Genomic DNA, 24,392 nt, shown 5'->3' on the forward strand with positions numbered 1-24,392 from the left:
CTGCGTACGCCTTTCGAGAGCATCTCCCCCAGCCCCCATTCAGGACCCTCCAGAGTGGCAAGGCGGGGGGGGAGAGCCACTGCAATGCAGGTCTGCTCATTGGCCCCGAGGTGGATGCATCCAATCATCCCTTCATCTGAAAACCAGCAAAGTGGAGGCACCCAGCCAGTAACATCTGGCTCAGTGCTTTGCCTCTGACAGAAGACATGTTACACCAAAGGAATGACTATCCTTTTGCTGCCAGGCTGAATCTAGATGATGATGATGATGATGATGATGATGATGATGATGATGATGATGATGGATTCCAACTAGCAGTTGACTTCCATGGTATCAGCAGGGCTTCCTTTGAGCTCCTATGTCAGACAATTTTTGGAACTAAATCACATTTCAAGGCCTTCCTAGACAGAGGTTCTACTGCTCCTCTCCTAGGCCAACCTGTGAGTAGAATAGCCTGCATCTTCAACCCACTTACTCTCTCTATCTCTAGACTAGCTGGCATCCTTCAGGAGCTCCAGTTGGCCATGCCAAAGGCCCTGAGGCCTGGGAGGAGAAGGGAGTTGAAGATCAAGACTTCTACAGGACATCACCTTGGGCTGTCTGCTCAACATCTTTATTTTTTATCAATATCTTTATTATTAAGGCCCAATTCCTTAATAATCTGGCAGAGTAGGTACCACTTGAAGGGTGTGCAATATACTGTATATGTCACTCTTTGTTAAGCTACACCATCCTGATTACAGTAAGCAATTGTATTCAGTACTAGGTATGTATATCTAAGAAGACTGATGAGATTTTCACATACAAAACTCATTTGTGACATGACCACTGCAACCAATGTATTTGCTAGAATCAGGAAAAGTTTTAGAGATGGACATTGTTATATGCAATCTATTTGCCACTGAACCTTCTAACAACAACTGATTAAATACTATCTCCTATAGATTATTTTTATCCAATGAAGAAAAACTCAAAAGTACTAAGTGAAAACCAAGTGCCCTACGGGACTGGAGATGTTCTGTGGGTCAAAGTAGATCAAGGAAGACTTAACTGAAGAACCAGGAACAAAGAAATGTTGATGTTCACCTGAATTATTATTCCCAGCACCACCATAACTGTGGCAAACTGTGACTTCCAGTCAAAAATCTGTAGCTGTGACAAAAAGAACTTGATCTTACTTGATTCCAACAGTCCAGAATGCATCAGGTCATGCAACAGAATCTCTCTCCTCTATATGTGTGTTTCCATCTCCACCCCTAGAAAGACCAGTCTGCAGGTGGAAAACCAAACATCAGACAGACATATCCACTCTACCCTTACACATCCAACTACTAGTCATTGATGCTGCATGGGAGCATTTGCACCTGTAGGAGGAAGGGGCATAGTCCAAAGCAGACTTTCTCAACCTTGGTCACTTGAAGATGGGTGGACTTTCATTGCCCAGCCAGCATACTGGTAGTTAAAGCATAGATGGCTGGGGAATTCTGGGAGTTGAAGTCCACCCATCTTCAAGTGGCCAAGATTGAGAAAAACTGGTCCAAAGGAAGGTTCATTCTCTCAAGATGAAAGAAAGGAACAAAACCATTTATTCTGCCTTCCTTTTTACTCTTTAACAGACTGAAAACAGGAGAAATCCAGTCTCTTCCCTTGATTTGCTTTCTTGCTTCTGATATTAAGGTGTAGAAAGTGCTCTCTGCTGGCTGATTTGGGGGGAAAAAAACACTTAAAATAAAGCTACAAACTCAAAAACAGAAAACAAAAACCCAAGTGACTTTGCTGTGGAAAAACAGGGAGGCCATTTCACACTGGGTGTCCTAAAATATTTTAGGTATCTACATGAAAAAAGGTTTAAATGGCTAAAAACGAGGCAGAGTTACCCAAGTCATACCTGCAAAGCTATAAGGAAAGACTCCTTGTTAAACACAGACTTTAATTAAACCAACCAGATACGTAACTTGGCCTTAAGAAATATTGAAACTAGTGTATTTAAACAGACACAAAGACCCACAGTGCTCTATGTTAGAGGTACAATTTCCAAAGCTGCTGGCTAAATTAAAGTTGTAATCTTCAAATTCAGATTTCCTTAAACACGCACAGATTTTTACAAGAAGACCCATCTGTCTTAGAGGATGCTTTGGTGATAATTATTTTTTAAAGGCCCTGACATGATGTTCCACATGTTCCTTCTCTCCCTGGACATCACAAGGCCCCGGTTCCCCAAAGCGCAAGCATAAATGGTGGTCATTCGCTTTGCTAAGACGTAGCTTGATTGCAACTTGGTTTATGCGTGAACCTTTCAAAATCCCGGCGATGCAGATCCACTGGCAGATTTCTATTTTGAGATCAAACATAACTCGCCTAAGAGGACAACAGGGGAAGCTAACTGAAGTCCACCAGGACAGTTCTATTTATAAACTGGAGAAGGGAGAGGTATGTTATCCCTGGAAGGGAGAAGGGGGCTTTGAGGGAAAGAAATGCGCCTTGGGCCACCTCCACCAGCAACAAGGGGGCACCTTCCTCACTGGGGCAAGAGGAGGGAGCAATGAACAGCTTCTTCCCAGGGTGGTTGAAGCCCCACCAGGGGTTGATCTGAATTCCTTGGAAGGCCCCCATATCCTGGCAGAAACTCCCTTGCTGGTAGCCTGAGTGGGCCCAGCTGCCACGTGTCCCCACTGCATCTGCTGCTCTCCACAATTTGCTTAGCCTGGTAGAGCCGAGGCCTCCCTCCCGATGGCTGTGAGGAGCTTTCCCAGAGGGAAAAGGTGGCCCAGTAAAATTGGTTTTCTTCATTAATCCAAACCCAGATATATTGTTCTGTGAAACTGAGTCTACTAATTATAAAGAAATACTAAAATCTTAACACTCAAAGTTGCAAGAACAGCTAGATGCATTTTGACTCAGAATTCCATTATTACCTGCATGTAACACTCATTTTAATTGTTCCATTATTCAATTAAAGCGTTGATTGGTCAAGGAAACCCTGGCCAAGATCCCTTTATACTTATTCTGGAAGGATCATTTTGTTCAACCTTCTGCAAAGTTCAGGAAAACCCACAAGACCATAGTTATGAGGCTGCATAACTATCCATGAGGGAGGCTATGGCTGTTAACCAATGTCTTCCATCACAGAAAGTACTGGTAGATCTCCGTGTGGTTTGTATAAAATCCCCAAATAAATAAGCAAAGGCAAAGAAACTATCCTGACTAACCCTATGCTAACCTGTTCTCCTTCTGAGTTTTTGGTCATTTATATATACAATTTTACAGAGGGGGAGAGATGGGAGGGAGGGGGGAGAGAGAGAGAGGGAGGGAGGGAGGAAGAGAGAAGGAGGGAGGGAGGGGGGAGAGAGAGTGGGAGGGGGGAGAGAGGGAGGGAGGGGGAGAGAGAGAAGGAAGGAGAGAGGGAGGGAGGGAGGGATTTGATTGAGTCTGTTTGGCTTTTCCAGAGCTGGGCCATCCAATTTTAGAATGCTGTTTACATCATTTTTTTTATTGTTAATTTATATAATTTAGAAGGCACCTGATTACAAATGTCTTTGAACAGTTTAGTCTTTAAAAGCAAGGAATAGTAAAGTAAAGCAAGTAAAAATAGTAGTAATAATAATAAAAAAAATATGAAATCCTTCTTGGCTTCATCTTCTGCTTTCATAATATTAAAAACATTTTGTGATTATTTTTTTTTTGAAAAAGCCAAGTGGCACTTTCAATTAATGAATAAAAAATGACGATGCCAGGCTGCGAGCATGCTTCTGCATTTTTGCAGGAGATAATTAGCTCCATGGTCTCCTACAGAAACCTCCCTCCTTCCAGCCCCTGCTTGTCCCTGTTTCTGATTGGCAAGTCTGGAAGAGAGTCGGTGAACCGCCCAACCCTCCCTTGGAGATTGACAACATCTTCGTCTTTGGATCCCTAGCCACAAAAGAAAAACATTTCCCCCCCTAAAGATTAGTCTGTGCACAATGCCTATCAAAGACATGTTCCCTTAAATCAAAATTTTAGAAAGACTGCCCATTATGAGACATTTTAAAACAGTCTACTTGGTTTTAGCGCACATCTGAGTCAAATCTCAGAATAAACTGAGAATTTTGCGTTGCTGTAGGACTTAATTCTTCCCTTTCTTTTGTGTTTGTGGTCATCGTTCTTGGGGTAGGAAGAACTCGGCATCCGAGCCAGCCAGCCTGACTCAGAGTAATAATTCAAATTCAACTTTAAAAGGTATAAAAGTTATTTGACCTACTGATTCAGGGCCATTTGCCAAAATGAGTCTGCTGGCTTTTAAAAAATGGCCTGGACTACACATCTTGCAGGTTTCCCTCACTAAAAGAAAATAACTGTGAAGTTTCACACCACATTGTATGTTGTTGTAGAGATCACACCATTCTTCAATTCTTGCCATTCCCCCAAACCAAGGAAGACATGCAGGGTAACTTTTTAGCAGTTTCCCTTATTGTTCCTTGCCTAAAAATACAGAAATCTTGCCAAGCCAACACAGTCTGAGAATTTGCAGGGAGGAGCTGTCTTAACTCTTTTCCTCCCAACCAAACGATCTAAACTTCACAGTCTCTGTGTCCTCTAGAATGCGGCTCCTCGTTTTGGGAATCCAGACTTCATTCCACCACAGTTCTGTACTGCTCAATGGGAGGATTGTGACAATCCCGACATGGGATTGGAGTGGACAATACCTCCACTCTTGTTAAATTCTAGATTTCTCTTTCTTGAACTTTCCCATCCCCAAATTTGTTTGCCTCGTTATCAAACCTAGAAAACATTTAAGAAAATCACTTTTGCCACAAGAAAGTACACTACGTCCTCCTTCAGCATACAGATTTTGCAGAAAACATAAATTTGTCTGTAAAACAAAACATATGTTTTGTGGAATTGTTTACTTTGTGCTTATGGTAACCATAACTGAATCCTTCAAGTAAGCAAATTGCCTGGGTGCAGAAATGTTGGTCTGCCTTCACCTCAGTGTAATTTGAGGGTTTTCTAGCAAAGCGTCAATAACTGTTCCTGCAAACATATTAGTTGGCCACACCCTCATTTTTGCTTGATCCCCCCTTGCATTGTTAAAAATGACAGAGAAATGAGAGAGGAGCTTTGGGTGGCTTATATCTATCAAAATTTTGCTATATTAAAATTTAAAACTGAGACATTTTTAAATGTTTATTCCTTTGACTCGGTGCATCCCCTTAATGGGTCTTGGGAACCCCTCGGGATCCCAGATCACACTTTGAGAATCGCCAGACTTGAGGAAACTACACTGAAACTTTTGAAGCTTAAAACACCCAGGTTTTCATGTTAGCCGCAAAGAGAGCAATAGTCCCAGTGCAAAAGATAGATATTTCAGAATACAGCTAGTCCTTGATTTATGACCCCAATTGTGACTTGAACTTCCATTGCTAAGTGCTGTAGTTGTTAAGTGAGTTATGCCTAACTTTACTACTTTTTTTTTTTTTTTTGCCATGGCGGTCAAGCAACAGTTCAGTGAATCCAGTTTTCCCCAATGACTGCTTGTTGGAAACCAGCTGGGAAGGACGCAAAGGGTGATCACGTGACCCTGGGCAGCTGTCACACCTGCCAGCCGTCAAGCATCTGAACCACTAAATCAAGTGACCGCAGGGATGGTGCAACGGTCGTGGGTGGAAGGACCCTGTCATACGTTACTTTTTGAGCGCCATCATAACTTTTCTCTTTCTTTTCCATTTTTTCTTTGTACCTTTTTTCACTTACTTCCTATTCAACTTTCTTACCTATTTCTCTTGTTATTACTCTTTTTAAAAAGTTTTTAATAAAAATCATAGCCATTGGGTGACTTTATTTTAAGACTTTGGGTAAAGTCAGTCCGTAAAGGGAAGGTTTTTCACAAAATCTAGGCAGTTAAACTTGACCTGCACTTCCCTGCCTGCATCCAGTTGACAGGAACTATTTGGGGAAGAGGTGAGGGAGAATCCCTGAAGCAGATGCTCAGGAGCAGAGAACTGTGTAGAGGAGATAAGAAAAATGAAACTTGGGCTGCTGTTTCCTCATAGTTTGCTAGGGGAAAGTCGCATAAGCTCTGGGTCATAAGGTGCCTCTTAATTAGGCAAATAAACTAAATGCAAATTGTGCTGAGACACAAGGGCAGGTCCTGTTGTTATTGCCTAGCACAAAAAGGAGTTTGCCTGTTGAACTTCATAGGCAAGTTGCCAAAAGCAAAAACTATGCCACACAACTACGGCATGTACATTATGGAGATCTCAAAAGTCAGAGAAACGCTTTTTGGTCGTTGTTTTGTTATTCATGGCCTGTGCTGAAGTGCCACCATTGCTCTTACATCTTTCTTCAAGTTCCATGTTACGGACTTTATACTGAGACTGACAGACTGCAAGACATGCCTTCAGCTGTAGCTTCCACTGTTTGCTAGAAGATTATCTTATAAAAGTAGAATTTTAAAAACCTCACTCCTTTGGCCTTGTTTTTCTTGTGAATTGTGCATTAGGAAGCCCTCAGCAAAAACCATTGGCCCACCTACCTCTCTGGCCTTGATGCCAAAGGATGGCCTTCTTTCCTTCTTATGGTGGCATAGGAGAAACATTTCAAACATTACTCCACCACAACCCAACTCACCTGAAGCCTTTCTGGCACCCAGGCATTCCTCTGCTGTAGCAGAAGCTGTTAAAAATTCCAAGTCAACAAACAGAAACTCAGGTCCCAGCCTCTTCCTAGCCTCAGGACAACCTGGTCTAGAAATCAGGTTCACAGCAGTGGTGAAATTCAATTTTTTTTTACTACCGGTTCTGTGGGCATGGTGTGGTAGGCGTGGCATGGCATGGTGGGTGTGGCAGGGGAATCACCATTCCCTCCCCCTCCCCCAGGGGGAAGGATATTGCAAAATCCCCATTCCCACCCCACTCTGGAGCCAGCCGGTTCTCCGAACTACTCAAAATTTCTGCTACCAGTTCGCCAGAACCTGTCAGAACCTGCTGGATTTCACCCCTGGTTCATAGGAAGGTGTTACAAAACCTTTATTGAAATATTTTCTCTCTAAAACAGCCTAACAGGAGTCTGGAAAAATAAGTCAGAAAGGAACTTGTCCCAGGAAAACATTTAAAGATGAAAACTAACTGAGGGTTTTCTTCTCAACATTCAGACATATCAGCCTTGTAGACCAACCGAGGTCCTCAGCCTGAAAAAAAGCTGATCTTAGCTGTGTTTCTGGGAAGGTCTCTCACCTCTTTAAGTCTGGTTTCATCTTATTGATAATATACATGAGCACCACTCCCACAAGCTCAACCTGATGATTAGAAGAGCCTTCCCCAAACATTCTGCAGTGGAGTTGAAATAAGACACAGCGGAAGCTCAGAGAACAGGGAAGATGGGACAAGGATCTTGGAACTGTTTGGTTCTTTTATTCAAAAAAAGAAAAAGAAACTAGCTGATTCTCAGGAGCTTCTGGACTTTGCTGATGTGCCTGGTTCTCCTCCAAGATTGAAAGCTCTCCCTGGATCTCGTAAACAGCACTAAGCTCACCTAGGAATTCGAGGTGTCCTCAACTGACTGTTTCAGGAAGCAGAGATCCATTTCTCTACCCCTCTGCAATCAGCAAAGCACTGTGGAGCTATAAGAAAATGATTACATAATGGATATCTGGAGAAAAGCCCAGCTGTCTCCACATTTCCAGAGCAGAATTAATCATTTTTGTCGGAGGAGAAGGCTGAAGCCATGGGAGGGCCACCATGGCTCGACTACTCTTGCCAGACTCTGGACCAGCTGTTTTTATAATGACTGAAGCGGCTACCAGAGAAATTAAGAATACGGCTTTAGAACCTGCAAGGTAGTGCATGTGGCAAGAATTGCAGTAAATAAAAATATAGTCAAACCAAGATTTAAAAAAAAAAAAAAAAAGCCAGAACAAATTAAGGAAATGAATTTTAAAAACCCTGTTTTTTTTCGGATCTGATGATTGCACAAGATCGAACTGGGCCCATGAAGACGAGAACCAGGCCAACTTCTCTCCACCAAAATGGCTTCTTGAGGGCTAGAAGCACAGAGAGCAGCCGAACTAGGACTGGCAGGGAGTCAAGAGGGAGTCAGTCAAGCCATTTGAGGCAGCTCTTTGGGGACCTTGGCGTTCGTTGGCTCAAATCAAGACAACCCTCCCTTTCCTTGTGAGCATGGCAAACCACGGTTGGGAGCTGCTTGCTCAGCACTGCAAGCCAGAGTGAAACATCTCCACAACCTACTCCCCCTCCTCCAAACGGCTTGTTTTTGGCATTAGCCATCAAAATAAAGAGTTGCAACATTAAGAGCCCTGGTGGCACAGCAGACTAAAGCACTGTTATTAACATCTGCTGCCTGCAATTACTGCAAGTTCGAATCTCACCAGGCTCAAGGTTGACTCAGCCTTCCATCCTTTCTAAGGTAGGTAAATTGAGGACCCAGTTTGTGGGGGCAATAAGCTGACTTTGTATAAAATATATACAAGAGCCTTGGTACTACAGTGGTTTAAAGCACCCTGTTATTAACACAGCTGCCTGCAATTTACTGCTGGTTCGAATCTCTCCAAGGCTCAAGGTTGACTCAGCCTTCCATCCTTTCTAAGGTAGGTTAAATGAGGACCCAGTTTGTGGGGGCAATAAGCTGACTTTGTATAAATATACAAAAGTATGAAGGCTATTGCTTAACGCACTGTAAGCCGCCCTGAGTCTCCGGAGAAGGGCGGCATATAAATCAAATTAAAAAAAAAAAAAAAGTATGAAGGCTATTGCTTAACGCCTTGTAAGCCGCCCTGAATCTCCGGAGAAGGACGGCATATAAATCAATTTTTTTAAAAAAAATATATTGAACGTGGCATTTCTCCCCTTAACAGCCCAATAGACGAAGAAAGACGTGCTAGCCCTAGTTATACAATTTGTAAAGACACCAAAGAGTGTCAGGCTGAATCTTGGTAACCTCTTTCCTAATGAGCAGAATAAGTTTGTTGACTGTCAGTAGGAAAAGAACAACTGGCAGGCGGAAGGGAACAAGCCATAAAAACCAGCTCTGGTGGGCTCCTGCATCCTCTCCCAACCAGAGGTCCCGGGGTCTGCAGAGCCAAAGGCCCTTTTCCTCTATCACTTCTCCTCCCTGACCCACCACAGGGCCATCAAGATGCTTTAAGTGGGATCTGGGATTAACATGTTGAACAGCAAGCAAGGTTAGAGGGCCCTTTGATTCTCCGGTGGCTTTTGCGCCTCCTGTCACTGCTTTGCCCAAGGAGGAATTTATTATTTTTATTATCCTGTTCTGGGTTTTCCAGCTTTGCTGTAGCTGATTTATGTTCTCAGCATTTATTATTACAAGCCATTATTACAAGTCTTGGGAGCTCGGTATATCAGATAGATACATAAATGCAGCAAATTGGAAATTATTTCCTTTGCCTCTCACTGTACCTTTTTATTATTATTATTAATTAACCAAGCTGCTTGGTATCGGGGAGCACGCAAAGTGCTAATCATCTTTTGAAACAACTAGTCCTCTGTAAAATTATTTTAACGCATTCATTCTATTTCTTAAAACTCCTCGCCAGCAAACGTCTAGTGTGGAAATCAACAACATAAAATATAAGTTCAGAATAAAACCACAAGACTGAAGCAAAATGAAAACAGCAGTTGTGCTTTTTTAAAAAAACGCAAACCAACCAGGAGCCAGGATGAAGCTGGCTGCAGGGTGAGCCTCCTCGAAGGCTTTCCCTGGTGCTGAAAGGCGGCCGGCTGCCAGGAGCGCTCAGAGAGAGACCCCAGCCCAAAAAGGGGCTCCCCTCTCCTTTAGGTCTTCAAACTTGGCAGCTTTAAGACTTCTGGACTTCAACTCCCAGAATTCTCCAGCCAGCCGGCTGGAGAATTCTGGGAGTTGAAGTCCAGAAGTCTTAAAGCTGCCAAGTTTGGGGACCCCTGCCTTAGATCCTTATGCAGAAACTGCTTCTTCTACCAGGGACTACAACCACCACCACCCCACACACAAACAGCCCCATCTTTCCAGCATTTCCACAGACAGCTTAAAAACGGAAACCCGACAGTCTGCCAAGACAAGAGCAGAGCAGGTTTATCCAGTAACTTTAGAAATAGATTTCATATATTCGGGGGAGGGGGGGCATAAGCAGCTGAATTCACCTCTCATTGGTTTGTTTCCTATTTTCTTTTGGGAGCACGGAAGGGGTGAAAGTGCTTCTGCGTGTTTCTTGCAGAGCAAAAGCATCAACATTATGCAAGATGTGCTCCCCGAAGGCCCCCACCCCCAAACTTCAGCAGCTTTTGGAATGATTTAAAATATTATTTCAAAGACAAAAGGCTCCAAAAGGTTGAAAGTCATGTCGTGAGAAATGCAATCAAGCCGAAGCAACTCAATCAAACGTGTTGCCTTGTGGTCAGGGCCATCTGGGAATGCAGGAGGTGACTAGGTGACAGAAGATCAGACCAGGTGGCTCAGTGGCTAAGGCACTGAGCTTGTCGATCAGAAAAGTCGGCAGTTCAGCAGTTCGAATCCCTAGTACAGGTCTCCTGCGTGAGGAGGGGGTTGGACTAGATGACCTGCAAGGTCCCTTCCAACTCTGTTACTGTTAGGAGGGGTTTGAAGACTGCCAAAATGGCAGGACTGTTTGAAACCTCACCCCTTTTTCAGGTTGCCACACAACCTACATGGACATAAAAGGGAGGGCTTCAGTCAAGAGGTCCTTTTATTTATTTTAATTTATTTATCTAATTCTCCGATTATCCTTCCCATTAGGACACTGTTTCTCTCCTGTCCTCTGTTATTGAGGGGAGATTTGGGCTATTCTTTCCCCCCAATGCATATCCAACAAGAGAATTTCTAATGGGAGTTGGAATATTTTAAGAAGTGCTATTTATTTCCCAAACCTCAACCACACAGATGGGCTCGTCTGAGCTTAGCGTACCCTTTCATTCACCACGTGTCTAAAAATTGTTCACCTCTAATACTGAAGAGAGAAAGCAAGGGAGGCTGATTATTTTTTTTAAGAAGCATTATTTATTTATTTGTTTACTTACTTTTCTAGTGTTTCCAGGAGGGTAGAATCTGTGATAAACCTAAAAGAAAGAAAGAACGAAAGAAAGAAAGAAAGAGTGCTTTAGTAAAAAGGGCAGGAGGATGGGGGAATGAAAACCGGTTGTTAAAAAAGAAGGCTAAAGTCAGGTCACTGTGACCCTCTGGAATTCTGGGAGTTGAAGTTCACAAGTCTTAAAGTTGCCAAGGTTGGAGACCCCTGCTTTACAGCCTGAAAAACTAGGGAGGGTCCCTTCTGATCTGTTGGTCTTACCCATATTCCTTCCCTGGGCTGATCTGCCTTTTATCTGAGTGCTCCCTTGGCTGTGTCTCTTTGCTTTGTCTTCCCAAGGTCATCCCTACGTACCATTACACGTAGAGTGTAGATTCTAATTAGGGAAGAAAAGTACAACATGTTCTCTTTTTTTAACAAAAGCTATTATGGGTGAGAGGTGAGGAATTTGAACTAGTTTTCTAAATTTAATGTTCTGGCATTCAGAGGCAAACTCAAGCAAGGATAATTGCATGGACTATTTTAAAAAAATATATCAAAGCATAAAATGCATCTGCATAAGATTTCCAAGTCCCTATTATAAAGATCATCCAGCTAAGTAGATTAATTTCATCAGTTTCTCTAGAAATGGCTTAATCTATGCTGCGGGCATGGAAATAGTCTTTGGGATAATCTTAGAGAAAGCTGTTTACCCACAACTACGTTTCCATCTACGTGCCACTAAGGTGGCCTGGTGCTGCTTTAACCAGCCAGGTACAGAAGGCAGACATTCGTTTTCTCAGAGAAACAATTTCTCACAATTTCCACCATGGGGCTTTTTCCTTTTCAGCCTTCTTTGATGACTTTTTTTGTTTTAATCCAGCGTTTTAAAAAGTATTGACCCTATTAGCCTGATCATCTACTTGGAGAAGTCAAGAAGAAGTACATATTTCAGGATGGAGTTATGGGATCCTTGATGTTCTCTGGAGCAGACTAGGCAACATGGCCAGTGGTGTTTGCTCCCATTTAAAGTTTCAATTTCAAATTTTTATTGTCAGTGCACAACATACCGTATTTTTCGGAGTATCAATCGCACCTTTTTCCCCCCCAAAAGAGGATGAAAATCTGGGTGCGTCTTATACTCCGAATGTAGCCCCGCCCAGCTTCTCAAATGGAGGTTTCAGAGGCTGAAAAAAGCATCAGAAAAGAAGCTTCAGAAAAGAAGCCCCCAAACAGAGCTTCAGAGGCTTTTTTTCTGAAGCTCTGTTTTGGAGGCTTTCAGAGGCAGAAAAAAAAGTTTTTTCTGAAAAGGAGTTTCAGAAGTTTCAAAGGCAGAAAAAAAAGCCAAAAAAAAGCAAGGCACAGAGCTCACAACCAAGGAACCTGTTGCTAAAATTCACCTCTGGGAACAGCTGATTGGGGGTATTCCGGGAGGCTGATTCACCTGCCAATCAGTTTTTTTCTTATTTTCTTCCCCAAAAACTAAGGTGCGTTTTATACCAGTGCATCTTATACCGAAAAATACGCTATGTACAATGAGATTGGTTGAGCTCACTCAGTGCACCCCCCCAACACAATACAACTCACAGTGAAGACAGAAAAGCCCCAACCCAATAAATCATATTAATAAAAACCCCAGTCCTATTGCACCAGTGTGAACAAGTTACACATTGCACCGGCCCTGCAGTCCATCATTCTATGTAGTTACGATGTTATTTCTCATTCAGGAGTCTGACAGCCCACCGATAAAAACTGTTCTTCAGCCTGTTTGTGCGGCTGGCTATGTTTCTATATTTCCTTCCCGATGGTAGGAGGGTAAAGAAGTGGTGGCCAGGCTCCCTGACTTCAATCAAAAGAAGAAAACAAAGTGAACACATCTCCACCATCTCCTCCTTCTCTGGATGGTGTCAGCATCCAGAGAAGCAGGAAAAAACAGCCCCGAATAACCAGAGACACCAAAGGTCCCTTCCAAATATTAAACCCACATAGAGTTAAATCTGAACCTCTTTCTGGACCAGGTCCAGAGTGAGCCCATTGCAACTCCCTCCAGCTAGCCAGATTGAATGACCATGTGGCCAGCTTTGGGCACTCAGAGATAGCTTGCTGCGTAACAAAGAAAACCCAACTTAGATTCATTCATTCAGCGTTTTGTTTTAGTTTCATTCTTCTTATCCTACAGCCACGATTGCCTCATTCACAACTGCTGTGAAGGTTTGAAATGTTTCCAGAATTTTTTCCATCTCCATCCTAAAAAACCTTTTCCTAACTAACTGCAGCCTGGAGGGTGATTATCACCAGAGGAACCACCGCCTCCCCAGAGTTTCAGAGACAGACCCCCACAGGCCACGACAACTGAATTGCTCCGAGCAACAACATCTTCGGGAGATTAACTAGGATTCCAGGATAAAGAGGAGAAAATTCAAGCCTTCTTGAATGTGTGTTTTCCACCCTTTCACTGCCCCTAAACCTATAGGATTTTTGCTTTGAAAAGTTCCTGGAGAATATTATCCCAGTAGGGTTACCCGTGGGCCAGTGGTGGGTTTCAAAATTTTTTACTACTGGTTCTGTGGACGTGGCTTGGTGGGCATGGCTTGGTGGGTGTGGCAGGGGAAGGATACTGTGAAATCTCCATTCCCTCCCCAATCCAGGGGAAGGTTACTGCAAAATCCCCATTTCCTCCCGATCAGCTGGGACTCGGGAGGCAGAGAATAGATGTGGGTGGGGCCAATCAGAATTTTTACTACCGGTTCTCTGAACTACTCAAAATTTCCGCTACCGGTTCTCCAGAACTGGTCGGAGCCTGCTGAAACCCATCTCTGCCATGGGCCTCCCTCATCCCCTGCCCTCCCCACTCCTGACCCTCCCAAGGCCCCTCTGGCATGGGAAGGGTCACACCAACCAAGACTGACAGCCAGCAGCTGCCGTGGGGATGCTCAAGGACCTCGAATGCGAATCCGTGTTCAGAAAAGATGCGGAAACACCTTCTTTCAAACCTGTTATTTAAAACCCGCACAAAATGTAAATGTGGGCTGAATTCCCAACTGCGAAGCCGTTTCTGAGAGCCTTATTTTTAGCATGGCTGTTTCTGACCCCCAAACCTTTTCCACTGGAGTCTAAAGATAAATACCCGAGCTGTAGATTGAACACCCCACCTTAATTGCCCAGGCTTTAAATACTACTGTAATATTTCAGGCTTACCCAAACAGATCTGCTAGCTGATATATCAAAAGGTTCATAACGATGGAGGGTAACTATGGAAACCTTGTACAACTACACATTTTTCCATGGCAACCAGGTCTCCATGGAATACTAATGAGTGGCCATGGCAACAGCAAGTTAAAACGAGGATGTCTGGAGACTAAAATATTTCATGTCTCATTTATAAAGAAAAACTGATATACTTATTTTATACAAATCTCCATTTCTGAAGCAAAACATAGAATCAATAACCCAACTGTGAAATGCTAAGTGCTATTTTAAGTAAAGCAAAAAGCAAAAATATCTCACTGCTGTATTAAATCAGAAATTTCATTGTTTTTAAAAAAAATTCAGTTACGCCAAGAGAAACGGCTCACTTCTATGGAGCAAAATCCCTCCCACATCTAATGCTCCATATGTGGAAGGTTGCAAAAGCAGCCGAGGTCCAGGCTGGGATTGCAAAAGGTTTAAAAGGAAGCCAATTGGTCAATTGCAGCTGCCTGGACTCCAGCTATTTCCTGCTTCCACCCATCGCCATTTTGAGCACTGGATGAGAAACGGAGAGGAGCTGACCCTTGGATTAACCCAGGAAGCAATTTGTTCCAAAAACAAAGAAAGAAGCTTTCACCTCACCACTGTTTGGGCAAACTTTGGCCTGGTCATCAATGCTTTCCTTCCTTTCCATGATTTAAGGTCTCCCTAGCCCTACTTATTGATTTTTTAAGTGTCACAAATACATTTATCCATTCATTCATCTATTTATTTCTTTTTAAAGGAACTTTTAAAAGGAGGCAGTATTTGAATAGAATAGAATAGAATAGAATAGAATAGAATAGAATAGAATAGAATAGAATAGAATAGAATAGAATAGAATAGAATAGAATAGAATAGAATAGAATAGAATTCTTTATTGGCCAAGTGTGATTGGACACACAAGGAATTGGTCTTGGTGCATATGCTCTCGGTGTAGATAAAAGAAAAGATACATACGTCAAGAATCATAAGGTCCAACACTTAATGATAATCATAGGGCACAAATAAGCAATCAAATCATATTAGGAAACAGTCAATATCAATATCAGTTTCTTCAGTCCCTAAACAGCTTGATCAAAGCTGTCCAAGAAGCTCAATGTTAGAAAAAAAATAGATACTGAACAGAATACAATGAGAACATTTCCGGAATTCTCTGAATGCAACATAAGAAACTGCGCTTGTGCAAGAAGTATGGACACATCCGCTGTGCTCTTCATCCAAGCTCCACAGTCAACACTGGCTTGATTTGGTACCACTTGCCTCTCCCAGAAGCATCCAGTAGCCCATAAAAGTCAATATTTTTCTCTCTCCCTCTTTATCCCTCTAAAACAGTCACACATTCCTTCTGCAGCTCTTTGCCAAAATTCTCTTCATTGGACCTCAGCTCAGAAGGGGAGTTCTCCTGCGGAGATACAGCCCATCAGGTCACAGGGCTCCAAGCTTCTTTGCATCAGAACAGTAGCAAGGATAACAGATGCGTTCCAAGCGAAATCATGTTCCCAATTCGTCCTTTCCACTTCATCCCCTTACCAAATCTCAGCCCCCCTCAGATTCCCAGGCACCAGCTGGATTCCTTGCCCTCCACCTTCTGCTAATTATCTGGTTGCTTTAGATCAGGGGTCTCCAACCTTGGCAACTTTAAACCTGGAGGACTTCAACTCCCAGAATTCCCCAACCAACAAAGCTGGCTGGGGAATTCTGGGAGTTGAAGTCCTCCAGGCTTAAAGTTGCCAAGGTTGGAGACCCCTGATTTAGAGGGTTCATATACCTGCCCCAAGCCAAGGACTGGGTGGGTTAGCCATTCCCCTCGGAGGCTCAAGTGAAGACAAAATTGCCCATTCAAAATATATCCCTTTAGCAAGGCCATTCATCCTGCATGTGTGTTTGTGGTCTCCAAGTCAGGGTTGCCCACTCCCAGAAACTTCCTTGGGAGCATTTTCAGAAGTGGCTTGCTCTGGCCTCCTTCTGAGAGAGAGACACACGCTGGCCCAAGGTCACCCAAGCAGGCTCTGTGCCCAAGGCGAGAATTGAACCAGGGCCTGCAATGGATGCTACTTTAGAAAGGTAGCTTACTCACATGGTGAATTCTTTAACAAATATGTAGCCAAATATTTATCAAGCAGAACTACCGGTGAATGCCCTCTTGGAATAGATGGTCAATAAAGTGGTTGTCCAGCAGGGGTGGCTTCTACTTACTTTACTACCAGTTCGCAACGGGATTGCTCACGTGCGCACAAGCTTCTGCATGTGCAGATCACCAAATGTGACATCAGGGCGGGTGAGTGGAGCCTCCCACCATTTTTACTATCGGTTCTCAAGAACCGGACAGAACCGGGAGCAACCCACCACTGGTGTCCAGATGGAGAATTTCCAGCACCTCCCCACCAGGAGGAGCCAGTGAGAGCTAGAAGTCTGTGATGTTGGGCATCGAAGTTGCATGAGCCAAGGTAGACTGGGGGTACGCACAGATATGAAGTCCTATAACTCTTCCTTTGAAAAGTGAATTCCTGTCCAACCACACTCTTCGTGCACAAGATTCAGGGAACGGACTGGGTTTTTTTGTGTTTTTTTTTTTTTTGCTTTAATTTATATGCCGCCCTTCTCCAGAGACTCAGGGCGGCTTACAGTGCATTAAGCAATAGCCTTCATACTTTTGTATATTTATACAAAGTCAGCTTATTGCCCCCACAACTGGGTCCTCAATTTACCTACCTTAGAAAGGATGGAAGGCTGAGTCAACCTTGAGCCTGGTGAGATTTGAACTTGCAGTAATTGCAAGCAGCAGATGTTAATAACAGTGCTTTAGTCCACTGTACTACAGGCTCTGAGACTGTGAGAGAAATACGAAAGAACCATCACCCAAGCAAAGAAGGCTGAAACATTCTTTAAGTCGTGAGAAGCAAGATTGGATTCGGGAGTGACTCAGGCAGGCTCCCCTGGTCTGTGTTTATTGAATGTCAGTGTGAGCCACCTAGGATTATCATGTATAACACAGATATGCATACACCACCATAGGGTAAAGGTAAAGGTTCCCCTCGCACATGCATGCTGGTCGTTCCCGACTCTAGGGGGCGGTACTCATCTCCGTTTCAAAGCCGAAGAGCCAGCGCTGTCCGAAGACGTCTCCGTGGTCATGTGGCCAGCATGACTGAATGCCAAAGGTACACGAAACACTGTTACCTTCCCACCAAAGGTGGTCCCTATTTTTCTACTTGCATTTTTTACGTGCTTTCAAACTGCTAGGTTGGCAGAAGGTGGGACAAGTAGCAGGAGCTCACCCCATTACACGGCCCCAGGGATTCGAACCTCTGAACTGCCGATCTTTCAACTGACAAGGTCAGCATCTTAGCCACTGAGCCACCATGTCCCTATACACCACCATATACCTCTTCTAAATAAAAGAAAGACTGTCATTAAGTGATACAGAGATTCTACCAAGGCAGAATTCCATAAGACACCGTTGGAAAAGGCCCATTTCCTGAAACTGGACTTCTGTTTGGGACTCCTGCCACTGTGTGGGCTGCACGTCTCCATCCCTTGGAGAGGATCATTCATCCACCACAGGCAAAATCTAAAAGTCAGTACACAATTTAAAAAATTCAACAGTGCTGCTGAATCCACGAATTTTGATAGTGATGCCTAGTGCCAGCCATCGCTTTTTATATACTGTAAGTTAACATTCTGCTTATTGGGTTTAAGGACCCAACTCTTGCTTTCTGGAGTTTCTAAATGAGGATGAATCTATCCTGATTTGTTCCAATCCAATCCGAAAAAGCACTAGCATTTAGCCGCCGCCCTGCCCCCCCCCCCCATTGCCCTCCCAAATTCCCTCTTTGCCTTTGGTTTGATACCAGCAAGGATTTTTGCAGGCCCAGATTCCTCTGTAACATAACTGTGTTTTATCTTCTGCAGTTCTTCAGTGAGAGACAGATGAACCCCTGGAGAAAACAGAAGTGAATCTCTAGAGCTTAAACCATCCACTAAGCCTGTTTTTCCATCTAGTCTCCTGGCCAAAAGGAAGACAACACAATTACACCAGTACCAAAATCTATCAGAGCTGAAGAACCAGGAGAGGCCAACAATGCAGGTTCAGCTGCTTCTCCAATCGGCTGGCCTCTGAGGGCTTGCATGAGACGAGGGCGCCCTCTGCTGTTCCCTGCCTCACCCTGCACAGCTCTTTCATCCGCCACATTATCTCCCTGCACTCAAAAGCTGATCATGCTTGAAAACAAAGGAACAAAACCACCAAGGAAGGAACTTAAGATTTGGGAAGGGGAAGGGGAAGGGGAAGGGGAAGGGGAAGGGGAAGGGGAAGGGGAAGGGGAAGGAAGGAAGGAAGGAAGGAAGGAAGGAAGGAAGGAAGGAAGGAAGGAAGGAAGGAAGGAAGGAAGGAAGGAAGGGATTGTCCGTGTCTAACTCTCATTTTTTTTATGAGATCACCCAAGAATGGCTCAGTATTCCCATTGAGTTACTTTATTTATGAGAACTCTGGATATAAAAACCTGCAGGTCCTGTTATAAATCTACTGATCCAATGTATTAGAAAACCTCCATGCATTTTTTACCCATGTAGTCATGCCTTTAGTTCAACTACGCAATCCCTGCTCGATTGTGGCAAGTGTTCCTCCAAGGTGGCTCTTGTTATCAAAGTAGTAATACCCGGCGGATAAATTCTCCTTGCCTCCAAAGAGTTTGGGCAAGGGACAGGCCCCGTAGTCCAATAACTTAGAGAGCCAACAGCCCAACATCCACAATTCAAGTTTATTTATCTTCTGTATTCCCTCGTTCAGCAGGCACAGATTGCCTGGACTGGATCTTTCCTAGCAGGCTCTTGTTGTATCACAGGTTTTGTGTATGACTATGAGGCAGGCGGCAGAATTCGCCCCAGTAGAGTAGCATATCCTGCTCACAATAATAAAGTGTCATAACAAGGCAGCAGCCTGATAAGGCAGAGCTGGTATTTGACTGGTAGATTTGACCAAGTGACTGGTCATCCATGAATCTCTCCAGAGGCTGCCAGGGGATCTGGAGCTCATGCTATGAAAGCAAAATATTGCAAAACAACACTTTTTAAAATAATTGCTTTAGCCTGCTAGTCATTCAACTACAAAGTTTCTAAAAACATGAATGACTCACTAAACAGTTTTGGGTTTCAACTTAAAACTGAAGTAGAGTTACTTTCTGTTCAAACCAAAATTAAAGCAGAGATAAAGTAGCTGCCACTAAAGGCAAGCAGAATTCCTTTTTTGAAGACATTTGTGCTTTTAAACTAACAAGCCGGTTCTTCGGAGAACATTTGGTCTGTCAGATTGGCAAAATCCTCCTCAACTGAGCTTCACTCCCATTGATTAGATGGTTCCACAGCTGTGGTGGTGACAACAGCACAGAATGGGTCGCTGTGGCCTTCTTGGCCTTCTGTTTTCCTTGGACGGTGATCTTTCCCTTAAGACCATCCCAGTCAGGTCCTCCAGAATAACATGGAGGATGAGACCTTAAACTCCCCTTCTGTCCCTAGAAGTGTGGGAAGACCTGGGGACGAGCATTCAGATCTTTTCAGAGATGATGGTCTACTTGGCAGACTTACTTTAGCTGTTCCTTCATGTGTTCCTTCTGGTTCAGCTGGAAGGCCACACAGGGTGAGGTGGTGGGCATCCTGTCTACCTTGAAGACCTCCCCCACAAGCTTCTGGTGGGCTCTGTGCTGGTGCGGAATCACCCTTGTTCTGATCCAGCAGGTTGAGCCTTACGTTCTTCTGGGCACCCACCTAAAGACTGGGGCATTGTGAGGAAACTGTCTCGTGCCTTAACTTTCCTCCTTCCCAGGGCCAAACTCCCATTGCTGCTGCCAACACCGCCCTGGAGAACTGGTTTCTCGTGGCTTTCTCACTCAGGATCTGCCTTTGGCTCTGCCCCAGGTTGTACCTGTGTCTTCTGCAGCCTCATTCAAATTCCCATTGAGTCATTATACTCCTGGGTGGCCTTCGGAAGCTCCTGGCTCCCCACCCACAACCCACAACCCAACCTGCCAGTCTAGGTGTAACTTGATATGTTACAGTACAAGGCATTATGCATTGAATGCTGGAGAAATTCAAGTTTTACCATTAACACATATTTCTCTCTCTCTTGTTGCGAGACACAAAATTAATTTTGGCCCAGGGGCTGTGCAGAGAAATGTTTCAGGAGCTAAAGACCCCAATCTGGAAATAGCCAGACAAAAAGTCACTCCACCGAGGTAAACTACTTTGATGGCTTAATCATACAGGAATGGTCACCCCATTTCACATGGGAAAAAACAAACACCTGACATGGCCTATAACAGGGGTCTCCAACCTTGGCAACTTTAAGACTTGTGGACTTCAACTCCCAGAGCTTTGCTGACTGAGGAACTCTGGGAGTTGAAGTCCACAAATTTTAAAGTTGCCAAGGTTGGAGACTCCTGGCCTATAACGTCTTCATTTTTATCAAATGGAATAATTTTTTTATTTATTTATTTATATGCCGCCCTTCTCCGGAGACTCAGGGCAGCTTACAATGCGCTAAGCAATAGCCTTCATACTTTTGTATATTTATACAAAGTCAGCTTATTGCCCCCACAATCTGGGTCCTCATTTTACCTACCTTAGAAAGGATGGAAGGCTGAGTCAACCTTGAGCCTGGTGAGATTCGAACCTGCAGAAATTGCAGGCAGCTGAATGTTAATAACAGGCTATTAGTCTGCTACACCACCAGGCTCTTCATTTTGTGTGAAATTGTATGGAAATCTCTCAAACAATGCTGATTGAAAATCTGAAACTTTTTTTTTTAGTGCTTTGTTGTTTTGAGAGGGTGTTGACTGAATCTGCAGCAGCAACAGCAATAATTTCTCTCACAGGGAAGATCTGCAGTAAATTTCAGAAAAAGTAGCTGTGCAAAGAAAATGAGTGGTGAGAAGAAGAAGAAAATTACCCTGTTCCAATGCAGGAGGACAACTTTTGAAGGTGGGAGAAATCAGCTTAGTTGATCCTTCCCAGATGACAGACAAGTTGTGAAGCCGGTCAGCAATGTAAGATTGCTCACTAGTGGGAGTTTGCTGGGAAATAACCATCACTTCAACCTTCCCAAGGCCCTGGGACTGTTGCAGCCGATGGTTGTGTTTTTCCAAGAACCTTCTGAGTTAAGAAGGGGCCTGCCGATCCCCAGAGCCCTCTCTGTGGGCACGTGCGCTGTCACCAGTTGCGCTTCCAGGTTCTGTCGCACATATGCGCACCAGCCAGCTGGTCTTCATGTGAAGACCAGCCGGCTGGCGCACATGCTGCACTGGAACCCGGAAGAGAGCAGCTGGCTGTTGCGCATGTGTGCTAGACCAGCTGGCTGACGTACATGTGCGTGACGGCACCCGGAAGAGCAGCTGGCCACCGCACACATGTGCACTGGTCAGCTTCTCTCTTCTGGGTTCCAGTGTTCTGGCGTGCATGCAAGCAGTCCAGTTTCAGCACCTGGTGCTGAAAAAGTTAACCATCACTGCCCAGAGCCAACCATTTCCTTCCTCTTCACCTCACTGTGGCACAGTTGCCTAAACACTGACCATGTTGATAAGTCCTTAGGCCAGGGGTCAGCAACCTGCAGCTCTGGAGCCGCATGTGGCTTTTACCCCTCTGCTGCGGCTCCCTGTGACTCAAAAAATGTGTCACAACCACCAATGTGCAACACCCACTGGCCCGCAATTGAGCTTTTCAATCCCCGGCAGGCCAACCATGGATAAATGAAAAGTTTCAGAAGAAAACAGAATGTTTAATTCAACTACATATGCTAAGTTTTGTGGCCGCTCAAGAAACAGTCCGGCACGGGAAGGGTTTTGTGGCTCCCGGTGTTTTCTTTTCTGTGGGAAACGGGTCCAAATGGCTCTTTGAGTGTTTAAGGTTGCAGACCCCTGCCTTAGGCAATGCCACACCTCACCAAAGACAACAGGAGAGCTGTCCATAGTGCTATGCAAGATGTCAGGTGATGCAATAGTTTGGATTCGGTTTGGAAGAGACCTGGGAACACAACGACAGCAGCTACATATTTGTCAATTCAAAATTGACCTTGAGGAAGGCAGGAGAGGCCTGTTAAGGAAGGACTTGGAGAAAAGACTCCACAGCCTAGAGATGGGGAAAAATGCAAGAAAGAAACTCACAACAACCCTGCCCTGACCTTGTTTCATATGAGATGGGACCTTGAGAAGCCTGGATGTCATTTCACAATTCTGTTACTACACCCCACTGTGGTAGAATAGCATTCCTGGGATGCCTCTGGAGTTTCCATCTGCCCTGCCCTGAAGGCTCATTAAAGCAGCCATATCTGTTTCTAAGGGACACGGTGGCTCAATCGCTAAGATGCTGAGCTTGTCGATCGAGAAGGTCAGCAGTTCAGCGGTTCGAATCCCTAGTGCCGCATAACGGGGTGAGCTCCTGTTACTTGTCCCAGCTTCTGCCAACCTAGCAGTTCGAAAGCACTAAAAAATGCAAGTAGAAAAATAGGGACCACCTTTGGTCCCTATTCCGTGTGCCTTTGGCATTGAGTCATGCCAGCCACATGACCATGGAAACATCTTTGGACAGCGCTGGCTCTTCGGCTTTGAAACGGAGATGAGCACCGCCAATGACCTTAGCCGTTTCTAGGACTCCTTGGCTGCTGCAGTAAGGATTCCGCTTACAATCCGTTTTCCAAATCCAATCTGACTAGGTGGCTCAGTGGCTAAGACACTGAGCTTGTTGATCAGAAAGGTTGGCAGTTCGGCGGTTCGAATCCCTAGTTCAGATCTCCTGCATGAGCAGGGGGTTGGACTAGATGACCTCCAAGGTCCCTTCCAACTCTGTTACTGTTACAATCTGAAGTTCTGCAGGCATCTAGGTCCCTCCTAGCTGCTGACTTCCCATCATGAGATTAGAGAGACACTCATGCCATTGAACCTCCAGGGAATTTAACCTTGTGAATCTTTAACCACCGTTCTGCAAAACCCATCTATCAAAAGCATCAAAACGTGGCTTGTGGCCCTGTAATCAGGATGCCATAAGCAACTAAAGACAATAATAAAAAAAAATAACTTTTTAAGTTTAATGTGTCTTCTCTAGAGGCACGCAAACAAACAAACACACCGCACTAAGTCAGGGAGCAAGAAATTAAACCCTTTGAGAGACCTTAAATATCAGCAAAGCTGGCTGGGGAATTCTGGGAGTTGAAGTCTGCCAGGCTTAAAGTTGCCAAGGTTTGAGACCCCTGTCCCAGCATATCTCCGGTGCTTTTAACTGCTGCACCAAGCTGGTTTTCTAAGTCAACCTATTACTTTAAAAGCAGGTAACCTCCTCCACATTCTCCCTAAAACATTAATCTTGTGGATGCAGTGGAATTCTGGTGCAGTTTGCAAGCTTTTCCACAACGGATCCAAGTTTTTAAACCGGGGCTCTTGTGTCAGAAGAACCTTAGGCAGACAGGTGACTGAGCTGCGGCTGAGGAGAAGCAGAAGAGGACAGCTGTACATGACTCTGCTCCGAATCTGGAGCAGGTGCCGAGGAAGAACAAAAAGGAAATTGTTATCTCAGATAAGAGCCAATGAGAGGGAAAACTCAGCATTCCACTTGGAGCCACCGCGAGGTTAAAGTCGACCCTTTCCTTCTGCATTATTCTTCTGACCAGGAAGGCTTAGTTTGCTTTGCTGTTCAGCTTCCAAATACATCCGGAAGTGGCATGAATCAAGGAAGGAGCATGCAGACAACAGCTGCAGATTTCTCAATTGTGTTATCCTGCCAGGAATCCTTTGAGTTGTTCTAACTTCCGATTGGTGGTTGGTTGGTCAAGTTCTGAATGGAATGGGCTCTCCGAGAGTTTTTGACCTGATTTCATGGTGGCGCTATGGCTAGAATGCAGTACTGCAGGCTAATTCTGCTGGCTGCTGGCTGCCGGCCGTTCGGCAGTTCAAGTCTCACCGGCTGAGGGTTGACTCAGTCTTGCATCCTTTGGAGATGGGTAAAATGAGGACCCAGATTGTTGGGGACTCTGTAAAACCACTTAAGAGTGGGCTGTAAAGCCCTGTGAAGCAGTATATAAGCAGGGGTGGGCTTCAAAAATTTTAGCAAGAGGCTCTCTGCCCGGTAGCTGGTCAGCCTCCTGCATCATGGTGGGGGGCTTGTTTTT

The 24,392-nt window shown here is 44.5% G+C and overlaps 1 protein-coding gene across 1 annotated transcript in view; it reads right to left on the bottom strand.

The window, feature by feature from the left end:
• ANK3 (ankyrin 3) overlaps positions 1-24,392 on the bottom strand; it is a 286,682-nt gene that overhangs the window by 257,282 nt on the left and 5,008 nt on the right. Inside the window, exon 2 of the mRNA XM_087872279.1 lies at positions 11,025-11,063. Within this exon, the coding sequence (XP_087728405.1) occupies positions 11,025-11,063 (39 nt within the window). The remainder of the gene's footprint in view (positions 1-11,024; positions 11,064-24,392) is intronic.

This window comes from Pantherophis guttatus, chromosome 6 (assembly GCF_059756535.1).
Source record: "Pantherophis guttatus breed Tessera chromosome 6, ASM5975653v1, whole genome shotgun sequence".
NCBI lineage: Eukaryota > Metazoa > Chordata > Lepidosauria > Squamata > Colubridae > Pantherophis > Pantherophis guttatus.